The following is a 22,360-nucleotide window of genomic DNA, read 5'->3' as shown; positions in this document are numbered from 1 at the left end:
TTTCACATTTTTAAGCAAATTTTCATTATTTCGATCGAAGACAACCAATATCGATATTGATATTTTCACTGATAACGATATTTTAAAGACTGGTGGTAAGTGACATTAAAATGACACTCACTTTTGTGGAGAAAATTTTCAGTGTGCCAGAAACACGATCCAATATATCAGTATCATAATCACTATTCTAAAAATTCCCGCCTAGGCGCTAGGCGGTTGGCCACCACCTCGATTAATGCCTAGACGTTTGAAAATTAAGAAATGACGCCTAGATCTACTGAAGCGCCTGCCTAGACTGCCTAGGCATCCGCCTAACCCGTCCAAACCTGTCTAGGCACCTGCCTAAGTTGCGACTCACTTAAACATAAAATAGATAACTTTCATTTTACATTTTATTTTTTCCAATAAATTGTAAGAGACTTGTTGAAACTTGAATGAACACACATTATATGTTTGTTCCCCATATTTTCATTATGTTCCAATAACTCATTATATATATGCCATTCTATTTTTGCAGTTTATAATGAAATTATAAATATTTTAAGTATAAATAGATACTTATTTATACGGAATATAATAGATTTAGCTAAATCCGCCTAGTCAGCCTAGGCGCCTGCCTAAACCAGCTCACCACTTAACTAGCGCCTAACATATTTTAGAACCTTGGTCATAATACAGTAGTTAGAGATTTTTTTTTTCCAAGTTTTCAACTAATTGTATTGTTACATTTGGTGTGTTGGGCCATGTTTCAAGCACACTGAAAAATCTTTGTTTTTATGTTAGGTGTATGCAGGGTTGTAGCCAGAATTTTCAAATAATGTGGTCATAATATCATCGAAAAAACTTCATTGGGCCATTTTGTCAAGCACCTAATAGGCATATGTCAATTCTTGTCAAAATTATTCGAAAGTTTGTGCCAACATATGTTAACAATTACTATTTTTTGTAGAGACTTGTTGAGGGTCGATGTAAGATACTGTGTAGTAATGTTAAAGATAGCCAAGACTTTTGAACTAAAGTATTTCATCGAACACGTGATGCGCACAATAGAGTCTCATACAAGAAGAAAGAAAAAAAAAGACAAATATAATAGAAGAAAATTTTTGGTTTCAAATGGTGATTCGAATATAAAATATATATATATATATATAAAACTAATGAAAAAAACTTTAAAACTTTGAGTTTTAATCAAAATAACAAAAATATGTTGTAAATAAATAATACCAAAAGTTAAACTTTACTCAAAATGTTTCGTTAAAATTTTCATTAAAAAACTGATGCGTTTGTGTACATTCGACTCTGTGCCAACTTGATGGGTCCCTGATTGAACCAAGGATCTTCGTGCCAAACCACGTGGACTCGCAATGGCTCTATCCGACTCATCATCCACCATGCGGCTCCCATGCAAACCGTAACGCGCGCAAGACTAAATCTCCTTGCCTGCAGTACACGCGCTACCTTCTAACCGTTGAGTGAGACAGAGACAGGGACAGGAATATCCATGTTTCTCTCCCATATGCATTGCAGGTAGCAATCCTCGGAGCCCAATCTGTATCATTTCCTTCGTCTCACTGAGTTGAGCTGAGTTGAGTTAACTCGTCCAGTTCGTTTCTCTGGATCGATATGGAGATGGAAGGATTCAAAGAGAACCCATCTGAGATCCACAGGTTTTGGTTCCTGGGTTTCTTTTTTCTTTTTGTTTTATCTATTTATTTTTTTTGTGCGTACTTTCAACCTTTTTAATCTTTTATTTTAATCATTTTTTCAGATCACTAGCTCTTTGTTTGTTAACTGTTTGACTTAATTAAGTAGCTAAATTTGACGAGCGGATTAATTGTTACTGCTGAGTTCAGCTGCAAGTAGCCAACCTTAGAGCGTGTTGTTAATTAATTGTCATTTTTAGGATAATTTTTTGGGTTTAAGGGAGGCATTTTTTGAGGTAGAGATGAATTCAATGTCCAATTGTTGCTCCCCTGAGCTCAGCAAACCAGCCCTTGGTCAATGATTCAAACTCAAGGTTGAATATTTTTTATTGGAGCAATATTCCACTTTACTTTAGATGAGACTCAATGGGAGGCCTGTTTGGGACTTCTTCTTTAAGAAGCACATATGCTTATAAGCACGTTTGCTAGAAGTGCTTTTAGTAGATCATGTAAAAAAAAACGAGTAGAAATCCAGAATCTTGCTGGTGTTTCTTCAGAAAGTGCTTCTATGATCCTGAAGCTTTTTTAAGTTTTTCAGTCAAATGTAATCAGTAAAGTTTTTGGTTGTCAGAAAGCCTTTTTTTTCCAGAAGCAGTCCTAAAGCGGCCCCATGTTGACCTAATCCCTCCTTTTGGTTTTTTTGTCAAAAATCTAGGAAACTATTAATAGTTACTAGTTTTGATTGTCCAAGTTTTATTGGTAATTGCAGCTTTTCTCATCTTTGTTCTGCTATTAATGTCTTAAACAGCTTCCCTGTCATCAATGTTATAAGTCCGATGAAGAAAAGAAAATTTCACGAGGAACGGTTGGGCTTGCCAACACCAAAGCACAGGTGCTGGGCACGAGTATTTCCATCTGATGAATCCGTCTCCATGTTTGATGGAAACCATGAAATAAAGAATATGCAAAAACAGACGCTGAACAGAAAGATAGACGGGGCAACCCCGAATGACAGGTCTGAACCTGAATCCGGAGGAGGCAGCAATAGTTTCGCCGGAGATTCTGGTTATGCAACGTTGGTTTATGGTGATTCTAAAGTCGGACCCGTGTATGCACAGACATGCCAGTACGATAGGCCTTCCACTTCATCTGGGAACCGCATCAGCCATAGTGCAGATGAACTAAAATATGTGAATGGAGACCATCAACCTATGCATCCACACGGCGAAATACAAGAATTTCAGAATCTTGAAGAACACATCCAGGAATTTGGAAACCGGATGGATTACATTTTTGCAGAATACGGAGATGACTGCATTGAGCAATGTATGGACACAGGTTGCGAAGATCTCATCTACCCCAACGGTTTGAAGCCGAACACATATGTACTTTCATCTGGAAGATGGAGTGTCGACCAAGGTAATTCAGGTGTCCTATTGAAAGTTTATGTTTAAGGAATTTCTATTTGCCTTTACATGTGGAATTTATCTTTGTTTTTACCATTTACTGATCGGCATAGAATTTTCGTCCTCGTGTTTGCAGAGGGTCAATCAGCAGGCAGCAGCAGGAAGCCAACCATTGATCAAGAATTCGAGCAGTATTTTTCCTCGCTAATGCTGTAGAACTAATTGCTCCAATGTGAAGCAATAAATCTATATTTTCTTAAAAAAAAAAAAAAAAAAATTATAATATGTTGACCAGGATTAATGTTGAAAGAGTTTTGGTTCTCGCACACTAGGGAGTCCCAACTCTTTTTTCAAATAAACGATAAGATATTTACAAGGATGATCGGCCTCCAACTTAACCGCATGTGCAATCCAATGAGTGGGATTTTATACAAAAAAACCTCGATGCACATGCTAGTCAAACCATTTAACTTAAATTGTGTTTAATTCAGTTTGATTTCCTAGTCAAATCATTTAACTTGAATTGTGTTTAATTCAGTTTGATTTCCGGTGTAAAACTTTACATTCATCAACCATATGAGCGAAAACTTTCACTCCAAAAAAAAAATACACCACGAATTATGTACACAAAACATCTCCCCGGAGAAAGAAAATCCGTAATATTCTTTTCATGACTCAGGAGATGTTAATGTAGCAAAATAATATGATCATAATTAATCATATTATGAATATTAAGTTAATGCGAAAAGGGGGAAGTATCATTACATTTTACAAGTTCACTCAAGAAAAAGGGAAATCCGGACAGATGGTGACTCAAAATCAACACTTCGGAAGATCGGATGGCGGAGGTGGCAGCTTTTGATTCGCTTGCGGTCCATCCTGGACGATCCACGCCATCCTCAGCCCCCAACTTGTGTGGATATCCAAATGACAGTGCATAAGCCACACCCCTGAAAAACATATCATTAAATGTTACAAATTACTCATCGAGACAATTCGTCTGTTATGTTACTGAACTGTGAGTTGAGCATACCTGGATTGTCTGCTAAAAAACGAACCGCAATCCACCCACCAGCCTGAACACTACCCGTGTTCCTCTCGATGGGATCCACCAGATTAAACTTAGCAGGGTCCTTGTTAGGATCGTAGTTCCCAAACCCTTGTCCAACTACAAAGAAATTAAAACCGTGTAAATGGAGAGGGTGGCTCTCAGCACCAAGAATGCTAGTGTCCTGCAGCACCAGCTCCACACTTGTGTTGAATGGCAGCACCAATGCCTTTGTACCATTTGCCACATTTGTGTCGTTTGGTGGCGTTCCGGTATAGTTAAATGTCACAAGAGGATTGGCTGGAAAATCTGTGGTGTAAACTCCATTGGACTGTCCAGAAAAATGTGCTTGAAGCATTGCTGTTGATGGAAGGGCAAAAGAGAAATTGTTAACAGACGCTGCAAATTTCAGGCCATTGGGACCTTGGCAAGTTGAGTTTTGGGGACAAGGGGCTGTTCCAAGACCTACGGTAAAGAAGAATTTTTTGTCAACGGTTTGGGGAACGTTGGCGGGGAATTTCTTGGAAGCCAAGCTACGGAATTTTTTGGCCAAGTTTTGGACAAATTGGGTAACATTGACAAACTTGGTGGCATTGAAAGGTGGAAGACTTGGTTTGAAGAGAGGAAGGTTTTTTATGGAAGTGTGACGAGTGGTTATCGGGTGCTCGTATTCGAGGATTCCAGCCGTGGTGGTATTGTCTAGGGTTCCACCCCCGGTGAAGTAAGGACTTGCCAGGATGAGGAATGTGGCATTGGGAGAATTGGGCTTGGTTTTGAGGAGGACGTTTGTGGTTTGTCCTGGGGTGATGAGAAGCGTATCGGTTTCAAAGGGTTTGGTGTAGACAGCATCGGCTTCAACCACCGTGAGAGTGTGGTTGGCTATGCTAAAGAATAGCTCATCATTGAGAGCGGCGTTGATCAACCGGAGAAGGTATGTCTTCCCTGGTTTCACCTTTAACTTGAATACATCTGCAAAAATCCACCCGCTCACACAAAAGCATTACAATTTATTTTGTTATGTTGTCAAACAGTTTGACATCTTTGCATTCTCATTTATAGTCTGATAACATAACAATATGTCATAAACACACTACCTTTAGATGAACAGTTGTACAAGGGGCCTGGAAGACCGTTAATGGTGAATGCGTCCGAAACGTTGGGTCCTGCCCCGGTCTGAAGAGCCTGATTAATCACAGCCTCAGGGTCTACATTAAACCACTCTCCTGCAACAAACCCAAATCCATGCAAATCAAAACAATTTCCAAAAACATTAATGTCCAAATTTTCAAAATTGTCACTAATTCTAGCTAGCTTGCTATACGTAATTACCAAGAATAATGGGGACCTCCTTGTAGGGTTTCACAAAAGGGTAAGACTCGTTGCGCTTTGGGAGAATGATGATAGGTCCATATATGGTAGATCTCAGCCATGAGATGTGAGCATGCCATAGCAGAGTCCCTCTCTGCCCTTGGATGGTAAAGTTATATGTGTATGACTGGCCCATCTGTATAGGGCATTGGGTAATGTAAGCTGGACCATCTGCCCATCCACTTCTAAGTTGTTTAACCCCATGCCTGCTCTCACGCACAAAACAAACACATACATGAATAGTAGCTTTGTTTCTTCCTTTCAATCACCACATTTGCTAATTTAGACTTATAGATTCTGGACGTAGATACGAGCTACTTGGTCAGAATAGTATGTTCGTGTTTTTACAGTATAGTTTGTATCTCCCTTATAGATTAGAGTAGTTTAATACACCCCTTTGTTAAAAAGAATAAATATATTTTATATCAGTGAATGAGTCATTTAAACATACATCTGAAGTCCCAAGTTGAATATAGGGGTTTTTAAATATTAGTCCTTGAAAAAAATTAAAATTTAAAAAAATGTTCTGGTGTTAGATTACATTTCAATTTAATCCATTGAAGTATAGTTTTATCATAATTTATATTCAGTTTTTGTTATGTAATGTGTATTTTTATTTAAAGACTCCACATTGAAATTTTGATTTTGTTAATATTCACATATTAGTTCTTTCAATTATAAATGAACCTAAATGAAAAAATACTAAAAGAAATTAGTGGAAATATGTAAAATATAAGTGTACAAAATGACCATACCGAAATATATTAAATTAACTTCTTTGTACCGAAATGCATGTGCCTAAATGTTTGTACCGAAATACTATAATGAACCTAGAATGTAATATACCAAAATGTATTATATTTAATTAATGTACCTAAATGTCAATACCGAAATCTATGTACCAAATGTACGTACCGAAATGTATGTACTGAAATGTATTATATTGAATTAATAAACTTAATGTAAATAGTGAAATGTGTGTGCCAAAATGCATGTATCGAAATATATTATATTGAACTAATATACCTAAATTTTTGTATTGTTGGATAGACCGAAATATATCAAATAAATTAATGTACTCAAATACAAATCATACAAATTGTATCGGGATATATTTTATATATATATATATATAGTTTAACCAAATGTCTACAACAAAATATGTTATAATGAATGGAATTAATACATTAAAATAAGAAAGAAAAAGAGAAATAAAACACCAATATATAATTAATAAATGAGATGATTAAATATTGAGGGACGAAAATTGAAGTAGTTCAAAGAAATAAATGTCAAGGCATCAATATATAATTTTCTATTTATTATATATCACCTTGTTAATAAACAAATAAATAAAATAGATTGCATACCAGTGAATGGTGACATTGTTTGAGACATGATTGATCACTTTGATGAGGACTTTGTCACCCTCCCTTGCCACCAACCTAGGACCTGGGAATTTTTTATTCACACTTACAATGCTCCTTGTGTTGCACAATCTAGTCACATTATGATACTCAATCTGTATATGATAAATAAAAGAAAACAGTTAGAAACTAGTGAAGTTAAATTTAAGAAGTTGTTATCAGCAACACTACGCGATACGCGATAGTAAAAGAAAAAAGATGAAGTAGTTCAAAGAAGAATATTGAGGCTCTCAAGATGTGATGAAAAATTGTACATTGAAAGTGTAGTGTCTTGTTATGCCGGAAGCAAACTCCGGCGTCAACAATGCCACAACACAAAAACTGAACAGAAAAGCTGCCATTGAAGTAGAACAAGGCAAATGCATTATTCTCTCTCTCTCTCTCTCTCTCTCTCTCTCTCTCTCTCTCTCTCTCTCTCTCTCTAGATTGATACAATGAGAGTAAGTGTAAACTAAAGAGGTCAAGGCATCATAATATAGGAGAGCATAGATAGAGATGGCGCGAAAATATAATTGTTCATTAAACTTCAATATTGAGATGGTTTCTACTTGTCTGCTCCGCTTTGGTGTTGGTCGAGCTGAACTTTAGAGTGTGGATTAAGTAAGATTTTACCTGTTCCATCAGTACTAATCTCCGATTAGCATAATTACCTTCTGATCTTATTTTATTGGAGGGATATTAAGCACAAGCAAAAGCTCATGTTGTGGTCTAGAAGTTGCCAAATTTTCATTGATTAAGCAGTTAAACAGTCAATTAATTCATATTGTAATACTTAGCGTACAAATTGTAAAATTAGTGTTTTTAGATGTCACGCCGTTATAGGAAGTGAGTATCCTTCTTTTTCTTTTAGGTCTTCAAATCTGAACTACACAACACAATGCTGTTTTTCTTTCTAAGGTCATTGTTTTCAACTAATACGACTAACACGATGTCAATGTAATTGAAGTTGTTGCAATGAAATTCGATGCTTGTGAAACTTGACATGTTATATTGTTAATTTGTGAATTTATACCGTATAATAAAAAATAATATATAGTTTATTGTTTGGAATATGTGTCCAATAGTTCGCCTTTTATCGGGGCGGTAATAACCAGTCTTTCGTACAAGTATAGTCTGACTGATAGTGTGAATTTTTTTCATTTCTAATCTATGCAGTAAAATAATTAACCCTCTCAAGGATGGGATCATAAAATGGAGAAGGAAATTGATAAAAGTGGTTTAAGTTGAACGGCCTATTGGGGCCAGTGATTGTTAACGCATTTGGACGAAATTCGTAACTTAATGTTTGAGTGATATTATTTCTTATGGACAGGCTTATAGGGGTGGACGACAAATGACACAATCAAACAAACTTTGTAAATTAAGTTTGAGTGCGAAATTCTATTATGGACCGACTTAGGGCTAGTTTGGTATTGTTGTATTTTGAAAAAAACTGCTTCTGCTGTGCTGTAAGGATAAGCAACTGTGAAATAAAGTAGCATAGTGTTTGGTAAATTTTTTTGTAAAAGTACTTTTGGAAAAAAAAGCAGTATGATAATGTTTGGTAAACTTTTATGTAAAACAGCTGTGATTGTGTGAAATAACCAAAAAAGTATAATACTAGATGTGCTATGACAAGCCACAACGTTGTTCGCTGGCAACCTCTTCACCTTCGTCCTCCTCTCCCTCCTCATCTTCTCCTTCCGCATGGTCGTCGAAATTGGGACCCACCTCCTCACCTCCTTCGTCGACCGCGACCCTTCTCTCAAATCCCTCCTCTTCTGCCTCGACCTCGCTGGTGCCAACAATACCAACCACCGCTCTCCTAGATCTCCAGCCGAGTCCCCTTCTCCAATCTCTCTCCGCCGTTGACACTGCCCATTTCTTCACCTCACCCGCGTCAGAACCTTAGACGACGATTTGTTCTCCGGCGATGACAACAACGCTCGCTCCCTCTTCGGCCTCAATCGGATCGCCCCAATCCTCATTTTCTCCTCCTCCTCTCACTCCACCTTCAAATTAGGGTTTAATGGAACTTACGGGACTAGGGTTTCTGAAATTGTGCGCTCCAACCTGAGAAATTCACCATTTCTGATGACAGAGCTAGAGGCAGAGATGGCGACAGAGAATGAAGGGGAGGAGAAAGGCGGCGATGAAGAAATGGACGACTGGGCCGTCGATTTGCAATTCTTGATCAACGGCTTGGAGCTGGGTCGTCGTGACGTGGCAACGTTGTTCTTCCTCCTAAAAGTGTGAGGAATCAGGAGAAACTTTGAAAATAAGCCACTTTTTGAAGCTGCTTTTTGTAGCTTCCACTTTTTAGCTTTTTTTCATCTGAAACCTTGAAAAAAAGCTGGTTAGGGGTGTTTACTAAACACCAAAAACTCTCCCCGGCTTTTTTCTATACCGGTTTTTTTTTTTAAATCACCTCAACCCCAAACCATACCATATATGGTCGAATGACCACTAACACGTTTCTGACGAAATCCGTAAAGGGCCATTGGCAATTTGGCATTACTAGGAGTTATCTCTTAAATTGATTTATTTGATATTCAAATTGAATGAATTATGAATAATTTCAATTATAATATTTGCATAACAAAATAATATCACGTTAGAGAAACGATTCAATCCATACTAACATTCAGACAGGAGAGAATTTTAAGAGGTCCGCATCTCTTACTCATCAACAGGCAAATGGTCAACGTCCTAAGACTTACCCTCAAACGTCAAACCCTAATGATAATTGTAGCTTGATAGGTATGGTGGGTAAGGTCGCAGAAAACTAAGTAAGAATTACTTTTGTACGCATGCTCAAGCTCAAGTCTCCCAACCTGCTTATCATATGTTTCCCTTTATTTGCAATCTTTATTTGGGGCTGTCCACAACTGTTCTGTCTTGGAATCTAAGGAACAAAACATTCAAATTATGTAATGTTCAAATCGTACGACGAGAGTGATGGCCCACCCGATCTAATGCAACCTTTGAAAATCAACAGTATGATCTAATATGTACAAGTATTAGATGTTCTAGTTGTACTTATATGTAGTGCAATGGCAGAGTTGGAATTTTAGGTTAGAAGGGGTCTCTCACAAAGGTAATAAAAAAAAATTAAAAAAAAAAAACACTGTAACACCACCAACAATGCCAGCTCTAAAACAACACTGCAATACACTCTTGAATCCCTCTCTCACACTCGCGAATCTATCTTATTAATCGTCTGGTCATCATCTCAACCACTACTTTACTGCTCATTTTGATGTTTGCTTGCTCAGTGACGCTGGTGTTGATTTTTCAATTTCACTCCATTTCATTATTATGTTCCGATCAGTTGGGAGCCATGTTAATTGGCGAAGAAAACAACCTTACAAAAAATGTAACGAGAACATGAAAATCGCACATGGATGGAAGCATAATTCAAGTTTGCCAACAACCACTAGCACCATGTGAAAAAGATTAAACTCTAAATGAAACAGTTTTCTTGCCAACTTCCTCTTTCTCCCCTTAGGTTGGGGGCCCTAATCCCTTGAAAAATCTTTAGAAATCAAAACAATAACTCTAATTTTTTATCTGTAAAAAAAAAATTGTCAAGGTGGGCCCAGAACCATTCTAGTCCCTTCATGGCTCCACCCTTGTCTAACACCCAGCATAAATATCTTTGATTTCTAATTTTCTAACATTTAGGACCCATTAATTCATATTTGGCCCCTAACACCAAACATGAATTTCTTTGCTTGTCACATTGATACTAAGTCCATATCAAGCTGTTCACAATTAAATCTAAAGAAAATTAATAAAATGACTTGAAAACTTGAAGTTTTAATAATAAGGACAAAATAAAAGATAAAGTGAATAATACTAAGATTGAGTTTTTAGTGTAAAAATATGGTTTTTCGTTAAAATAAACAACACCAGAAATTTTTCGTTAAAGTTCTCTTAAATCCAAGGTAGATTTTGCTTCATTTTCATTGGCAAAGAAAATACTTTTCATAATATATTTTGGAAAAGATTACATTGTATGCATCTTTTCCTCAATTACTTTCCTTTATAGTAACGTAAAAAGAAGTATCCATAATTGGAATATTGGTGATTAGGCAAATCAGGCAATTCTGTCAACTTCCTCTATGTTTTCTTTAAAATAAAAGTCTCTATTACCAGAAGTATATCCCGAAAGACAGAGCTATATTATACAACAAACTAAAGCTACACATGGCTCTCACTGTATGTATCTTTGTGTTTACAACATTCATCGTATACGTAAGAACACAAGTTACATTTCGATTCTAGAACAAATTCTCCTACCAAAACATGTAACTTGTTTATTTTCACGTGATTGGGTATTTGAAAAGACTCTAAAATTTTATTTTATTCTTTTTCCTGTTTTGGGCATTCCACCTTTCTCCCTCCACTCACTCCGATATCATCACGATACAGGCAAAAATTCAAGAAAAAAGGAGGGAAATTATTCCAAAAATGATCAAAACTATATACAGTGGAAAACCAACAAATAAAATCATCTTGTATAACAAATAGAGCTTGTTACGCACACGCTTGACTTCTCGGAGGCAGAGAAAACAGAGTATCAAGGTCAGGCGGCTGGAAATACCCATTCTTCGGCTGCTCCGCTTCGTCTCCCCAACCGCCTTCTTCCTCGGAGGCGGTGGACACATGTTCGCCTCCGGTATCCGGCACTCTCGCCGCTTCGGTGTCGCGCAACCCTCCTCCATTCCCAATCCAGCTTCCCCTCACACCTTCGATCACTTTACTTATGTATAGCAGCACATGGAGCTCGCGCGCGGCCTGTAAAATTTCAAATTGAAAATAATTATTCGAAAATGGCAATGACAGCTAAGCATGAGCGGGAGGGACGACGTGTCAGATTGTTACTGGGAGTTTCTAACTACGTGCGTTTCCACGTGGCCCGAATCCAGCGGATTTTGTATATTTTTCTATTTTTAATGTCGGTGCTAACTTTGAGTCGGTTGGTTTGCGCGGGAAAATTAATCCGTTTGAATGTGTTTTAGTTGGGCTGAAATTTAACTTGAATGTTTGTGGTCCAAGTGGAATTTTAAGGGTAGGCCGTGGCCTATACGGCTAATGGGCCATGTCCAGCTTAAAACGTGTAGTTTCTTTGCTTTTTCAGTCTCTGGGCCCACTATGCATAAAACAGATTTAAGAGAGGATGGGCTTGGAGACCTAGAGTTGAATCATCAATTACCTTTATCTTGAAAATGTAAGGCCCAATAGAAAGATACAAAATGCTATGTTTCCAAAACGCAGTGGGTTATCCTCGCCTAGTGTCATTAGGCGGCTGGTCACCACTCAACTAATCATTTAGTGTTTGAAAAATTAAGAAATGACGTCTAGACATGTGAGAAATGACTCCTCACTCCTCTGAAGCAACGAGAGCGCACGACACCTGCCTAGCCTACCTGCCGTCCCTACTAACACCTAGTGGCTTTTAGAACCTTGGTGGGTTTCAATACATTTGATGTTTGCTAATCTCCTATGGTGAAATTTTAAGTCTAAGACATGGACAATTTTAACATCGTGATATGAACATATGTGACAAAATGACTTTTATCATGTATTTTGCTAACTTACCTACATACAATATTGAAAGAATTGAGGTTCCACATGACACACCCACACCCAATTGGCAATCGATATTCCCCGAACTATCAGGATAGGACTGTTGCCGAGCTTCACCTTAGGGTGCGAAACATTCTTCAATCTCATAAAAGGGAAAGTAAACAGTCGTAATCAATTCACAAGAATAATTAATTTAGTGTGAAAAAACCTGCCCTATTGTTTTACCAATTTATGCAAATTAATTAGAACACACTAGAGATAAATAATAAAGTAATTCAATGCAATATTACAGGGTAGTGGTCCTCCTAACCAAGGACTCCAATTAACGATGGACAAATATGACTATACTCTATGTTCATGACATACTTATGAAAGTATGAATTCCATATTGGAGAACTAAGAGATCTTGTACTTCCTTAAAAGGAGTTGGGCTACTCTCATTTGCCAATTGGTTTTACGTAGAACAATTCCTTCAAGATATCAGAACAGGTTGTTCCACACGAGTGAAGCCCAGCAGTCACATAACCTCTAAGTCACCTAACTTGTGTAGTTGTGTTGTCCGCGTATTAGATTTGAAAATTCATCTCAATTCGGGAACTTGTTGAGATTATGATTCTCACATTGGGTAGAGAACTTTGCATGTATGTTTACGAGGAGATGTACTCATCACCATATTGTTAACTACATTGCAAAATATAAAGTTGGTACAAGAGAAAAGAAAGATGATAGAGAGAAAACTAGAAAGATTGTATTGATTGAATGGATGAAATGTATACAAAATGAACTTAATGAAATACTAGCTATACATTCCCTTATATAGCCATATATTCCAATTACAATAATACCCCTCTAACTATATTTCTGTTATATCAGTTATTACCCCCCCCCCCCTCAAACTAAACTTGGAGTATCTAAGTGAAGTTTGAGCTAGCCAGGTATTTGAGACTGATCTGGAGTTGTTGACACTAAGGCACTGTGACTGGACCCTTTTTGGAACCTTGGATTTGCTGCAAACTGGTGACGTGCATCTTTTCAAACAAACTGAACCCTGTATCATCCTTGTGGAACTTGTGGAAGAAGACGACCAAACTGAACCCTGTATCATCCTTTCAAACAAACATATTGCAGATACAATCTCTCCATCCAAAAAACCAACATTCCTCTGCCCCTCACAGGATCTTCACAAAGAATTTCCATACCTTCTTCATCTGAACCTTTTGAAATTTTCCATACAAAGCCTCTTATAAAATTGTAACACACCCTCAGGCCAGTTATAACAGCTTCATGCGGGATTACCTTTCGTGGGATTTACCGTCAACAACTTCATTTAACATTGGCTTCGGCCTTTAAACAGAAAAATAACAAACTATAGTGTGGCATCGGCCTTAACTATAGCACCACGGGATCGCCCTTTGTGGATTTTACCAAAATACAACTACTCTTAACAGTGGCATTGGCCTTCACAATTTCAACAACAGAAAATCAACATCTATGTAGGATTACCCTTCGTGAGATTTACCTACTTACATCACGGAATTACCCTTCGTGGGATTTACCGTTTACAACTTCATCAAACTTCATCGTATAACCGGACTTACTGTAGATTCATGCTAACAATTGAGTTGGTTAGACTCGACATTATAGGCTGAGATAAACTCCTGAACAATTTAAACCCAATGAAGAGACAACAGAAATTCAAGGACTTACAGTATATAATCTTGAAACTAAGTCCATTTTGGAACAAATTATGATGGCAACAACTGCACTCTCAGGGACCATGAGTAACTTGACCAGCAGCACACCAAGGGCGGGCAGATGGCAGAACAATTGATACAAAAGTTATGGCACGAAGAAGACAGCCAATTCCCATGGTGAACATGTACCGTGCACCTAGTCCAAGGCCAGGAGATTTCACAGAATCAAACAGTACGGAAGAAGCCAACAACATAAACAACATGAGGAGATGATCAAGTCCAATAATACGGGCTCTCAATAGTTCAACAAAGGTATGAAGAAGTTTCAATCACCCAACAGAAACAAAATACTAAGCTGACAATACTGAAAATTTGGATGAAAACAAATGATTGTCACATCCCAAAAGTAATCACATTGAGGAAGCGAAAGAGAGTAGATACCACCCATCACCTAAGTTCTGTTATATGCTCTTCAAAATACAATCTTATTACCATTGCCGAATCACTGCAGTATAATCAATGTCTTCGCTACTTCAAATGACATAGAGAGAGGATTGTCAACAATCTAATATCATGTTTGTTGGAGATGGTATGACACACAACCATTAACCACAGGGTCTAAAAGCATTAAAGATAAACTTTCTACCATTGCAACAACTACTTTAACCATTTCACCAAACCTATAATCAGACATGAAAAGGATAAAACCCAATCTTCATAAGTGAAAGAATGACTGAGAAAGAATAGTAGAACCCCAAACACTTGCATCCAAGATATGCAGTTGCATTGTTCTGACATTCAATTTCACTGAATCATAAGATCAAACACGTGATATGCAAGAACCCATTAGCCAACAACGTTCAGAGACGAAAAGATAGCTGCCAAGAAGCACACGGCCAAGGAGATCGCCGCCAATATAGATGCTGCTGCGACGACGAACTGTGACGGCAGGAAAGCCGGGATAACTAACCGGACCGGCCAAGATAAGGGAGGACACGCGAAGATGGAGTGCCCACACAGTAAGATTACGGTGTCGGACGTGAAGTCGATCAAGATTCACCACACAGTTACATAAAACTGAGCGGACCCGATTCAAGAACCATTGAAGACCTTTGATGAAAATCTGAAAAATCCCCAATTCAAGAACCGAGAAGTTCCCACTTCTAATTTGGCCCAAATGATCAAGATTCCAGCTTACGGACGAAGAAAAATTTGCCACAATTCCAAAGACCAAGATATCATATCACCGATGATATCTGATCACAACCCAGAACGAAAATTTACCCAGAAATTACAGAACAAACTGAACGATTGCGGAAGCACCAAAGAAATTAACGAAATCTCTAACAGAAAAATTAGAAAAGAAGTAAAACTAGATATAGACGAAACTAATGAGAAGTGGAACCACCAAAATCCATGGCTTGAGCCTGGTGGCTCTGATACCATGTTAACTACATTGCAAAATATAAAGTTGGTACAAGAGAAAAGAAAGATGATAGAGAGAAAACTAGAAAGATTGTATTGATTGAATGGATGAAATGTATACAAAATGAACTTAATGAAATACTAGCTATACAATCCCTTATATAGCCATATATTCCAATTACAATAATACCCCTCTAACTATATTTCTGTTATATCAGTTATTACATATTGCCCCCTTTTCTTTTATGTTAGAAATTCAACTTCCTTAATATTAACCATGTTGTCCAGGTATGTTAAAATGTTATGTGAACATCATGTGGCGATCGGATATAAAAACTCACATAATATTTTATATGTCATAGACAATATATACTGTCTAATGAATAAAATACACATTTTAGAACATGAGTTGATTAGTAACACTACGTAACTCTAGCAGTTTAAACAGTCATACAAAAAATTACTCCAAATTCGCCATCTTGTCAACAACATAGTTCTTCTCAGAATGGTGGAATGGAAAATGCTACCTTGAGCGTGTGGGCGATTTCTTAATGTAAGTCCATCTAATGTGTCAAGCTAAGTACTTCTAGCCGTTAAGGTCTCAAAATGTATCAACCACTCCGCTCTGGCGTGGGCATTTGTCCTTAGCATGGTCTCGCTGTGGGGTACACAGTGGTGGCAGTTTCCCACCTGTAGCCACCGCATCTAGAAGACTAGGTTTTGAGTCTTTTGACTGCTAGCACTAGAGGAAGATGCCCCTGCAAAGGACAATATATTAGGACATTTGCCCTTCTTTTCTAGGACCCCCTTCCTTCTCTTCTTTGTTTTAACCCCAAAAGATTACTTACAGCTAGCGTCACTTCTCGGATCAATCCCCTCCTGCTCCTCCGACACCACAGACGTCGACAGCTCGACCCACCCGTTCCCTTTCACTCGTGAAGCTCGACACCAGTGGGACACTACCAATCACACGTGTCCCCACATGGCGCCGCATCGAAAGGGGTTGACTTTGGCGAACACGTCCAAGTTTTTTTCCAACCAAAGATAAGTTGGTTTGTTTTGGTTCTTAACCTGCGCGGCTGCGCCCACTCCACCTCCCTCATCCGCTAACCGACGCCTCTCTCTCTCTCTCTCTCTCTCCCATTGTCTGACGGTCAACCCTAGTTTTGTGTTTTTAAGCGGGTGGGGTAGCAGGAGAGGGAGATAGTACGCACCCTCTGTTTATGTTTCTCGGATTAACAAAAGTCAAAGCCACAAACCGCCAAAACCTGCCCTCACTCTGAAGCAACCACTCGGCTCCCATTGTGTTTCAAGATAAACTTTCTGAATATATATATATATATATATATATATATATATAAGCTATGGTGATGGTGGTTGAATAATACTACCCTAGAATTTTTTTTTATTTTTCAATTTTTCTGTTGCCCATTTTCTAAATCATTTTGCGTGCTAAAAACTAATCTATTGAGCGGTACTGAAACATAGTTTGTGTGATAAACAACTAATGACATATTGGATCACTCCAGTGTGGCACGAAGCCGCTGACGCCGAGTCGATTCCTATGCCACTAGCTATGCCCTGCTTGGTCTCCCGACACGGTGAAGATTCCATAGTGCGATTACTTACTATTATATACTACATTGTAAAACAAAGACTTATCGTCGATTAATCCTGTAACATGTAAACTTATATATACTGCTTAATTGTATTTTAGTGTCATGAATTAATTTTTTCAAGTACTCGTGGTGGAGTGCCGATATACGTGGTTGTACATATATACATAGCTTTGTTTCTTTCAAACTATATCATTGATCACGTGTATTTTGTTTGAATTGTTGTCAAGATTAACAAAATACTATTCTCTTCGAATAGTCTCCTAATTGATGAATTTGGGTGGACAATTAGTTGCAATAATTAATTTTGTTTTCTTTCTTGTGAGAAAGATCGAGGCATGCATGCATGTGTGTGTACCATTATGTTGTTAGACATTGGCACTGACTGTTTGCACCGCCAGCCATCAAAAGCAAAAACAAATCTCTCTAAAATCTAAAATAATGAAAGCGTAGAGATTTGGAAACTGCAAAATAGTTGATCTCTTGGATTTAATGTGGGTCGGTATTCTGGAAATATTCAATTAACACGCATGCTTAGTCTTGTATGAGTATATATAAACCTTAATTACAGGAGGCTCTAATTATGTTTTATCTTCTTTTTGCATGCTACTCATCTCACTTGATCGAGACTTGGGAGAGTTGGAAAAGAAAAGTTGGGGGAAGAATTAAAGTAGGGTTTCATACTTTTATCAGTCTAATTAGAGATTAGATCCTCTCTTGCAATCAACGACACTCATTTAATAAATATTTGTGATGTGTTAAAAAAGTTAACCATTCTTTTAATAAACTTGCACTTAGATTGCTACAATCTTAGTCTTGTCCGGTACAAACTTCGATGTGTCAATAAGCGACTTGCTGGAATGTACCCACCTAGTTTTCCAATGATGGAAAGTTCTCTTGCCGCCTGCGTAGCCATGGTATAAAACCCAAAGTTCTACTGCGGTCACAAGGCATACGCCTCCACATGTTGACATTCAATCCAACCTAGTAGTAAGCAATCCGTCAAAAACGACCAAAATATTTCTTGGTGAACGACGGCAGCCTGATTATCAGTTGAACTATGTAATCAAAGGATCCACAAAGGCTACTTTTTGGGAGGTGAAATAGTGTGATGAATTGATGACATGAGATTATAGGCAGTTTTAATTTTGTTAATTAAAAGGTCATCACAGTTCATATCTACTCCTTTTATAAAGTAACTATCCAGCTAGCCAATTATATGCTTCCTTAAAGAATTTAGAAAGAAGTGATAATGAAGTTCAAGTCTTTAATCTGTTTTTTTAAAGAAAGAGGAGAATGTAATCTCTTTGAAATAATGAAAAGGTATTTTTTTTATTGATTCTTTAGTGGTTGACTCTTGCTTTGGGTTGAAAATTGGGTCATGGTTCAGGTAGCATTGGTCCACCTTTGATGCCTCTATAATTCAAAATTTTCTCTCATCAAAACACACATTATAACAAGACAAAGGACACGCTAAATGAAGACAGAAAATGCTGCAAAGCAACAAAAGAAAGTAAATGATTTTTCACCCGACTATCATGCGATTTCTCAGATATGGATCTAGCTAAATTAGTTAGAGCGGATGTATTTCTTTATGTGCAGGTAGAGTTTGAATCTCATCTCTGCAGTTTAGATTATCTTTGTGCACACCTTTATTTAATTATGTTCATTAATTTTCTTTTCATTTATCCAATTCAATGGTAAAAATATTAAACAGATGCGTACAACCAAAAAAGCAGTCTCAATTTACCTCACAAACTTTTTCCTGGTAAATTAAGATCATGAAGCCAGTGTGTTGCACACCGGAATTGTTTTTTAATTTCATGCAGTCGTGAAAATTATTGTTCTTAAATTTGATCTGTGTAGGCAAGGCATTGAAATTACCCTAGCATATATATATATGCACAAGGAAAATGACCCCATATTTTTTAAAGTGCCCGTAGCTAGGGTTGTGCAGTTTACCAAATATGTTTACTGTTGAATAGAATTCTTCGTTAAGTCAAAGTACAATGCATACAAAACCAAAACCCGCTTACTTTAAAAGTCAAGAGGCAAACACGTAGACGTGACAACTTCCCCTCTTCATCTGCTCCACCTTTTCCCTTCTTTTATTTCCTCACCAGATAATACACTCTCTATAATTCGCATCTTATCAACTCGTTTCCTCTCAGCTTCTCCTTCTTCTTCTGTTACAAATGGAGGAATCAATAGGCTGCTACGTGGTCGGACTGGTCGGAGGAAGAGCTGGTGAGGGAGCTTCTGGACAATGATTCACCACTCTTTGTGCTACCGGAGGAGGCTGTGCAGTCCCGAGCGGCTAGTGTTTTCGGCAAAGAGGCTATCAACCGATTCATCCCTAACGTCTATTCGGGTCCAACGATCCAAGATATCGAGGCTGCTTTGTCTGTCACAACTGGAACAGTCCAACCCCAAGAACTTCCAAACGCCAGGTTTGTATATTATGTTTCAATAATTTTAAGTTCACCATTTTTATAGAATTGTTAATTAATTGGGTTTTTTTTATTTTTTATTTAATTTTTATGTAGTTTGTTATAAATGCATTTTCTTATTTTGCAGGCTGTCATTGCTAGAAAGGGGTCTGAGTAAGGTTGAGCATAAGTACACTCTGAAGATCAAAAGCTGTGGAAATGGAATAATGGCTGATGATGGTTATAAATGGAGGAAGTATGGCCAGAAATCCATTAAGAATAGCCCTAATCCTAGGTAACTATTTACTATATATATATCTCCTTCTTCTTCCCCTTTATCTGGAGTTAAGTGTTTTTAAAAGCTTTAGGGTATTGATATTATTGCAGCCCTATAAGTGTGTGTAGCTCAAGCAGTTACGAGCACTCAGTTCTACACCTAAGGCCATCGATTCTCCACCTTTTTATATCGCTTGTATATGAAAGAAATCTCATTGTTCATAAGCTCTTGCAAAGAATAATACAAGGCAAAATATAAGAAAAGTATGAATAACGCTACCTTTCATAAAAGATAACACGTCCAAATCTATATATTATTAATTAACTTGAAATGATAATTGTTGAACATAGTCAAATCATTTGTGTATTAGGCACCTAAACAATTCAACTTTGCATTGAAAAATCTATAAGCATCCTAAACCACTTCATTATCTTATGCGTCTAAGAGTCGAAATTAATCGGCGTGACTCGGACGACTTTAATACTAATTAAGTAGATTAGTTCACGAAATGCTCTCTAGTTAGTACTGCAGCATGAAGCCAACCTACCCTATTCAACACCTTAAGCAAGTAGATTATCCTTAAATATGCCTACCAACGCCAGTACCTTATAGCCTAAATGAGGTCTAACCCTAGTACTAGGCCATTAGACAAAGGTTGACATATTGCTACAATCACACAAGTTCATTAACTTTCAACTGCAAGTGGCCGGAGGATTATTCTGGTGGATAAGACCTTCCTCTTCAACTCACTGAATTCTACGTTCAAACCATTCATCCTCCCTTTATTGTAGTCTGAAGTAATAATATCGCTTGTTTGAAAAAAAAAAAAAAATACTTTCAAACGATTTATTTTCTTTTATCATTTAATTTACATCTGTCACCCAGCTCTATTTCTGGATTGTGATACAGGAGCTACTACCGGTGCACAAATCCAAGATGCAGTGCCAAAAAGCAAGTAGAGAGGTCCAGTGAGGACCCAGACACACTCATCATCACCTATGAAGGGCTCCATTTACACTTTGCATACCCATTTTTCAACCTCAACAACCAGGCCCAAAACTCCACTCCACCAATGAAGAAGACCAAGAAGAAAACCTCGGATCCCCAACCCGAAGATCAAGAACGAGAAGCGCAAGAGAGCCCGCGAAGCGTTACTCCCGATCAGTTCCGGATCTGCCGCCCGGCCCGTTTCTGGACCAGCATTCAAGAGTTTGTGGAAGAAGAGAGAAGCTCACAAGGGTTGCTTCAAGATATGGTGCCACTCATGATTAGGAACCCTAAACCAACAAGTGCTTCTTCAAACTCTTCATGTTCCTCTTATCGTTCATCTCCAACGTCTCCTTCTTCTCTATCATGGGCCACTTCCTATTTTGACGTTGGCATAAATCATAGTTTTGGATGAATCTATAGATATCTCTGTGGGTTAAACCCTAATGATTAATCTAGTTTGTTATTATATATATATGTGAACTATAAAATGTTGAACAATAACGATACGTATGTTAAAAATGCGATGTAGATTTTATTTGTCAATATAAGGAGGCAATAAAATATTTGAAGCCACACGGTAGTAGATAAGTTATTTTGCTCTTATGTCAACAATTTGAATGAAAGTTTACTTAGTAATGTTCTCACAAATTGTTTTATGGTGAACAATCAATCTCAAATATTATTCTTAAACTGAGGATATACAAAGCTAAGATTATGACACTTGTCTTAAGATAATTGTATGAGAATTCTTAGTTTATTAGAGAAATGGTGGTGCTATTGACAAACCCATTTTTATCTTCTTTACATCCTTATCAATTTTCGGGCGTCGAATTGAATGTATTGAAGATAATCAAATGATAGAAATTAACAAGGGGTGTGCTAATAGCATCACCCTTAGAGAAATTGTTAGTCATTGTTGTCGTTGTGGGTTTTTTTTTTTTGAACTGAAAAGTAAGCGTAAATTGTAGCTATGGTCCCTTAACTTTTAACTCAATTGGAGCGATGATCCCTCAACTCATCAAAACGTGCAGCTATGGTCCCTCAACTAAAAATCCATTACCATTGGTGCCTCAACTTTAATTCAACTGGAAAAATGGTTCCTTAACTTTAACCCAATTGTAGCAATGGTTCTTCCAACATAACTCGTTTTGACAAAAATTTTGACGTAGTTGACGAAAAGGACGATAATTACAGACTTTGATGAATTGAAAGACCCTAATTGTATAAATGGTCATTCCAACATAACTTATATTGACAAAATTTTGACGAAATTGATGAAAATTACTATAGCTACACATTTTGATAAGTTGAGGGACCAATGGTAATGGATTTTTAGTTGAGGGACCATTGCTACAATTTACTCGAAAAGTAAACTTCATTAAATCAAAAGAAGGTTCATGCCAATAATAGGATTAAAAGCACACCACAAAGTAGCACACAAATGTCCTATTGAATTTTCTTATTAA

At 37.4% G+C, this 22,360-nt stretch overlaps 4 protein-coding genes across 5 annotated transcripts in view; 2 read left to right on the top strand and 2 right to left on the bottom strand.

The window, feature by feature from the left end:
* Window positions 1-1,500: 1,500 nt before the first annotated feature.
* LOC103937200 (protein FAR-RED-ELONGATED HYPOCOTYL 1-LIKE-like) lies at window positions 1,501-3,317 on the top strand. Its single transcript, XM_009347120.3, has 3 exons — window positions 1,501-1,667; window positions 2,452-3,062; window positions 3,186-3,317. Exons 1-3 carry the CDS (start codon window positions 1,624-1,626, stop codon window positions 3,263-3,265), a joined length of 735 nt encoding a protein of 244 aa, XP_009345395.2. The 5' UTR covers window positions 1,501-1,623; the 3' UTR covers window positions 3,266-3,317.
* Window positions 3,318-3,561: 244 nt separating this feature from the next.
* Window positions 3,562-22,360, bottom strand: part of LOC103930921 (laccase-17-like) — a 26,868-nt gene continuing 8,069 nt past the window's right edge. Inside the window, exons 2-7 of one of the 2 annotated variants that reach the window (XM_048573851.1) lie at window positions 7,147-7,275; window positions 6,836-6,987; window positions 5,427-5,671; window positions 5,192-5,320; window positions 4,083-5,066; window positions 3,562-3,999 (exon numbers count right to left, since the gene is read on the bottom strand). In XM_048573851.1, the coding sequence (XP_048429808.1) occupies window positions 3,869-3,999; window positions 4,083-5,066; window positions 5,192-5,320; window positions 5,427-5,671; window positions 6,836-6,987; window positions 7,147-7,275 (1,770 nt within the window). In that variant the 3' untranslated portion in view covers window positions 3,562-3,868. Of the gene's footprint in view, window positions 4,000-4,082; window positions 5,067-5,191; window positions 5,321-5,426; window positions 5,672-6,835; window positions 6,988-7,146; window positions 7,294-22,360 lie in introns of those variants that run through there. The other variant, XM_048573860.1, reaches the window with a different exon arrangement.
* LOC108866402 (cyclin-dependent protein kinase inhibitor SMR4-like) lies at window positions 11,313-11,598 on the bottom strand. Its single transcript, XM_048573896.1, is given in 2 exon segments — window positions 11,313-11,490; window positions 11,493-11,598. Coding segments are annotated over 2 exon segments (186 nt in total). The 3' UTR covers window positions 11,313-11,410.
* Window positions 19,195-21,461, top strand: LOC103930948 (probable WRKY transcription factor 49). Its single transcript, XM_009340351.3, is given in 5 exon segments — window positions 19,195-19,648; window positions 19,776-19,922; window positions 20,814-21,064; window positions 21,067-21,107; window positions 21,109-21,461. Coding segments are annotated over 4 exon segments (558 nt in total). The 5' UTR covers window positions 19,195-19,648; window positions 19,776-19,854; the 3' UTR covers window positions 21,307-21,461.

The sequence above is a fragment of a genome, unplaced genomic scaffold (assembly GCF_019419815.1).
Source record: "Pyrus x bretschneideri cultivar Hongxiangsu unplaced genomic scaffold, Pyrus_bretschneideri_v1 Contig11, whole genome shotgun sequence".
NCBI classification, from domain to species: domain Eukaryota; kingdom Viridiplantae; phylum Streptophyta; class Magnoliopsida; order Rosales; family Rosaceae; genus Pyrus; species Pyrus x bretschneideri.
Note: the sequence above shows the minus strand (reverse complement) of the source record. Positions and strands in the feature narration are given on the sequence as shown.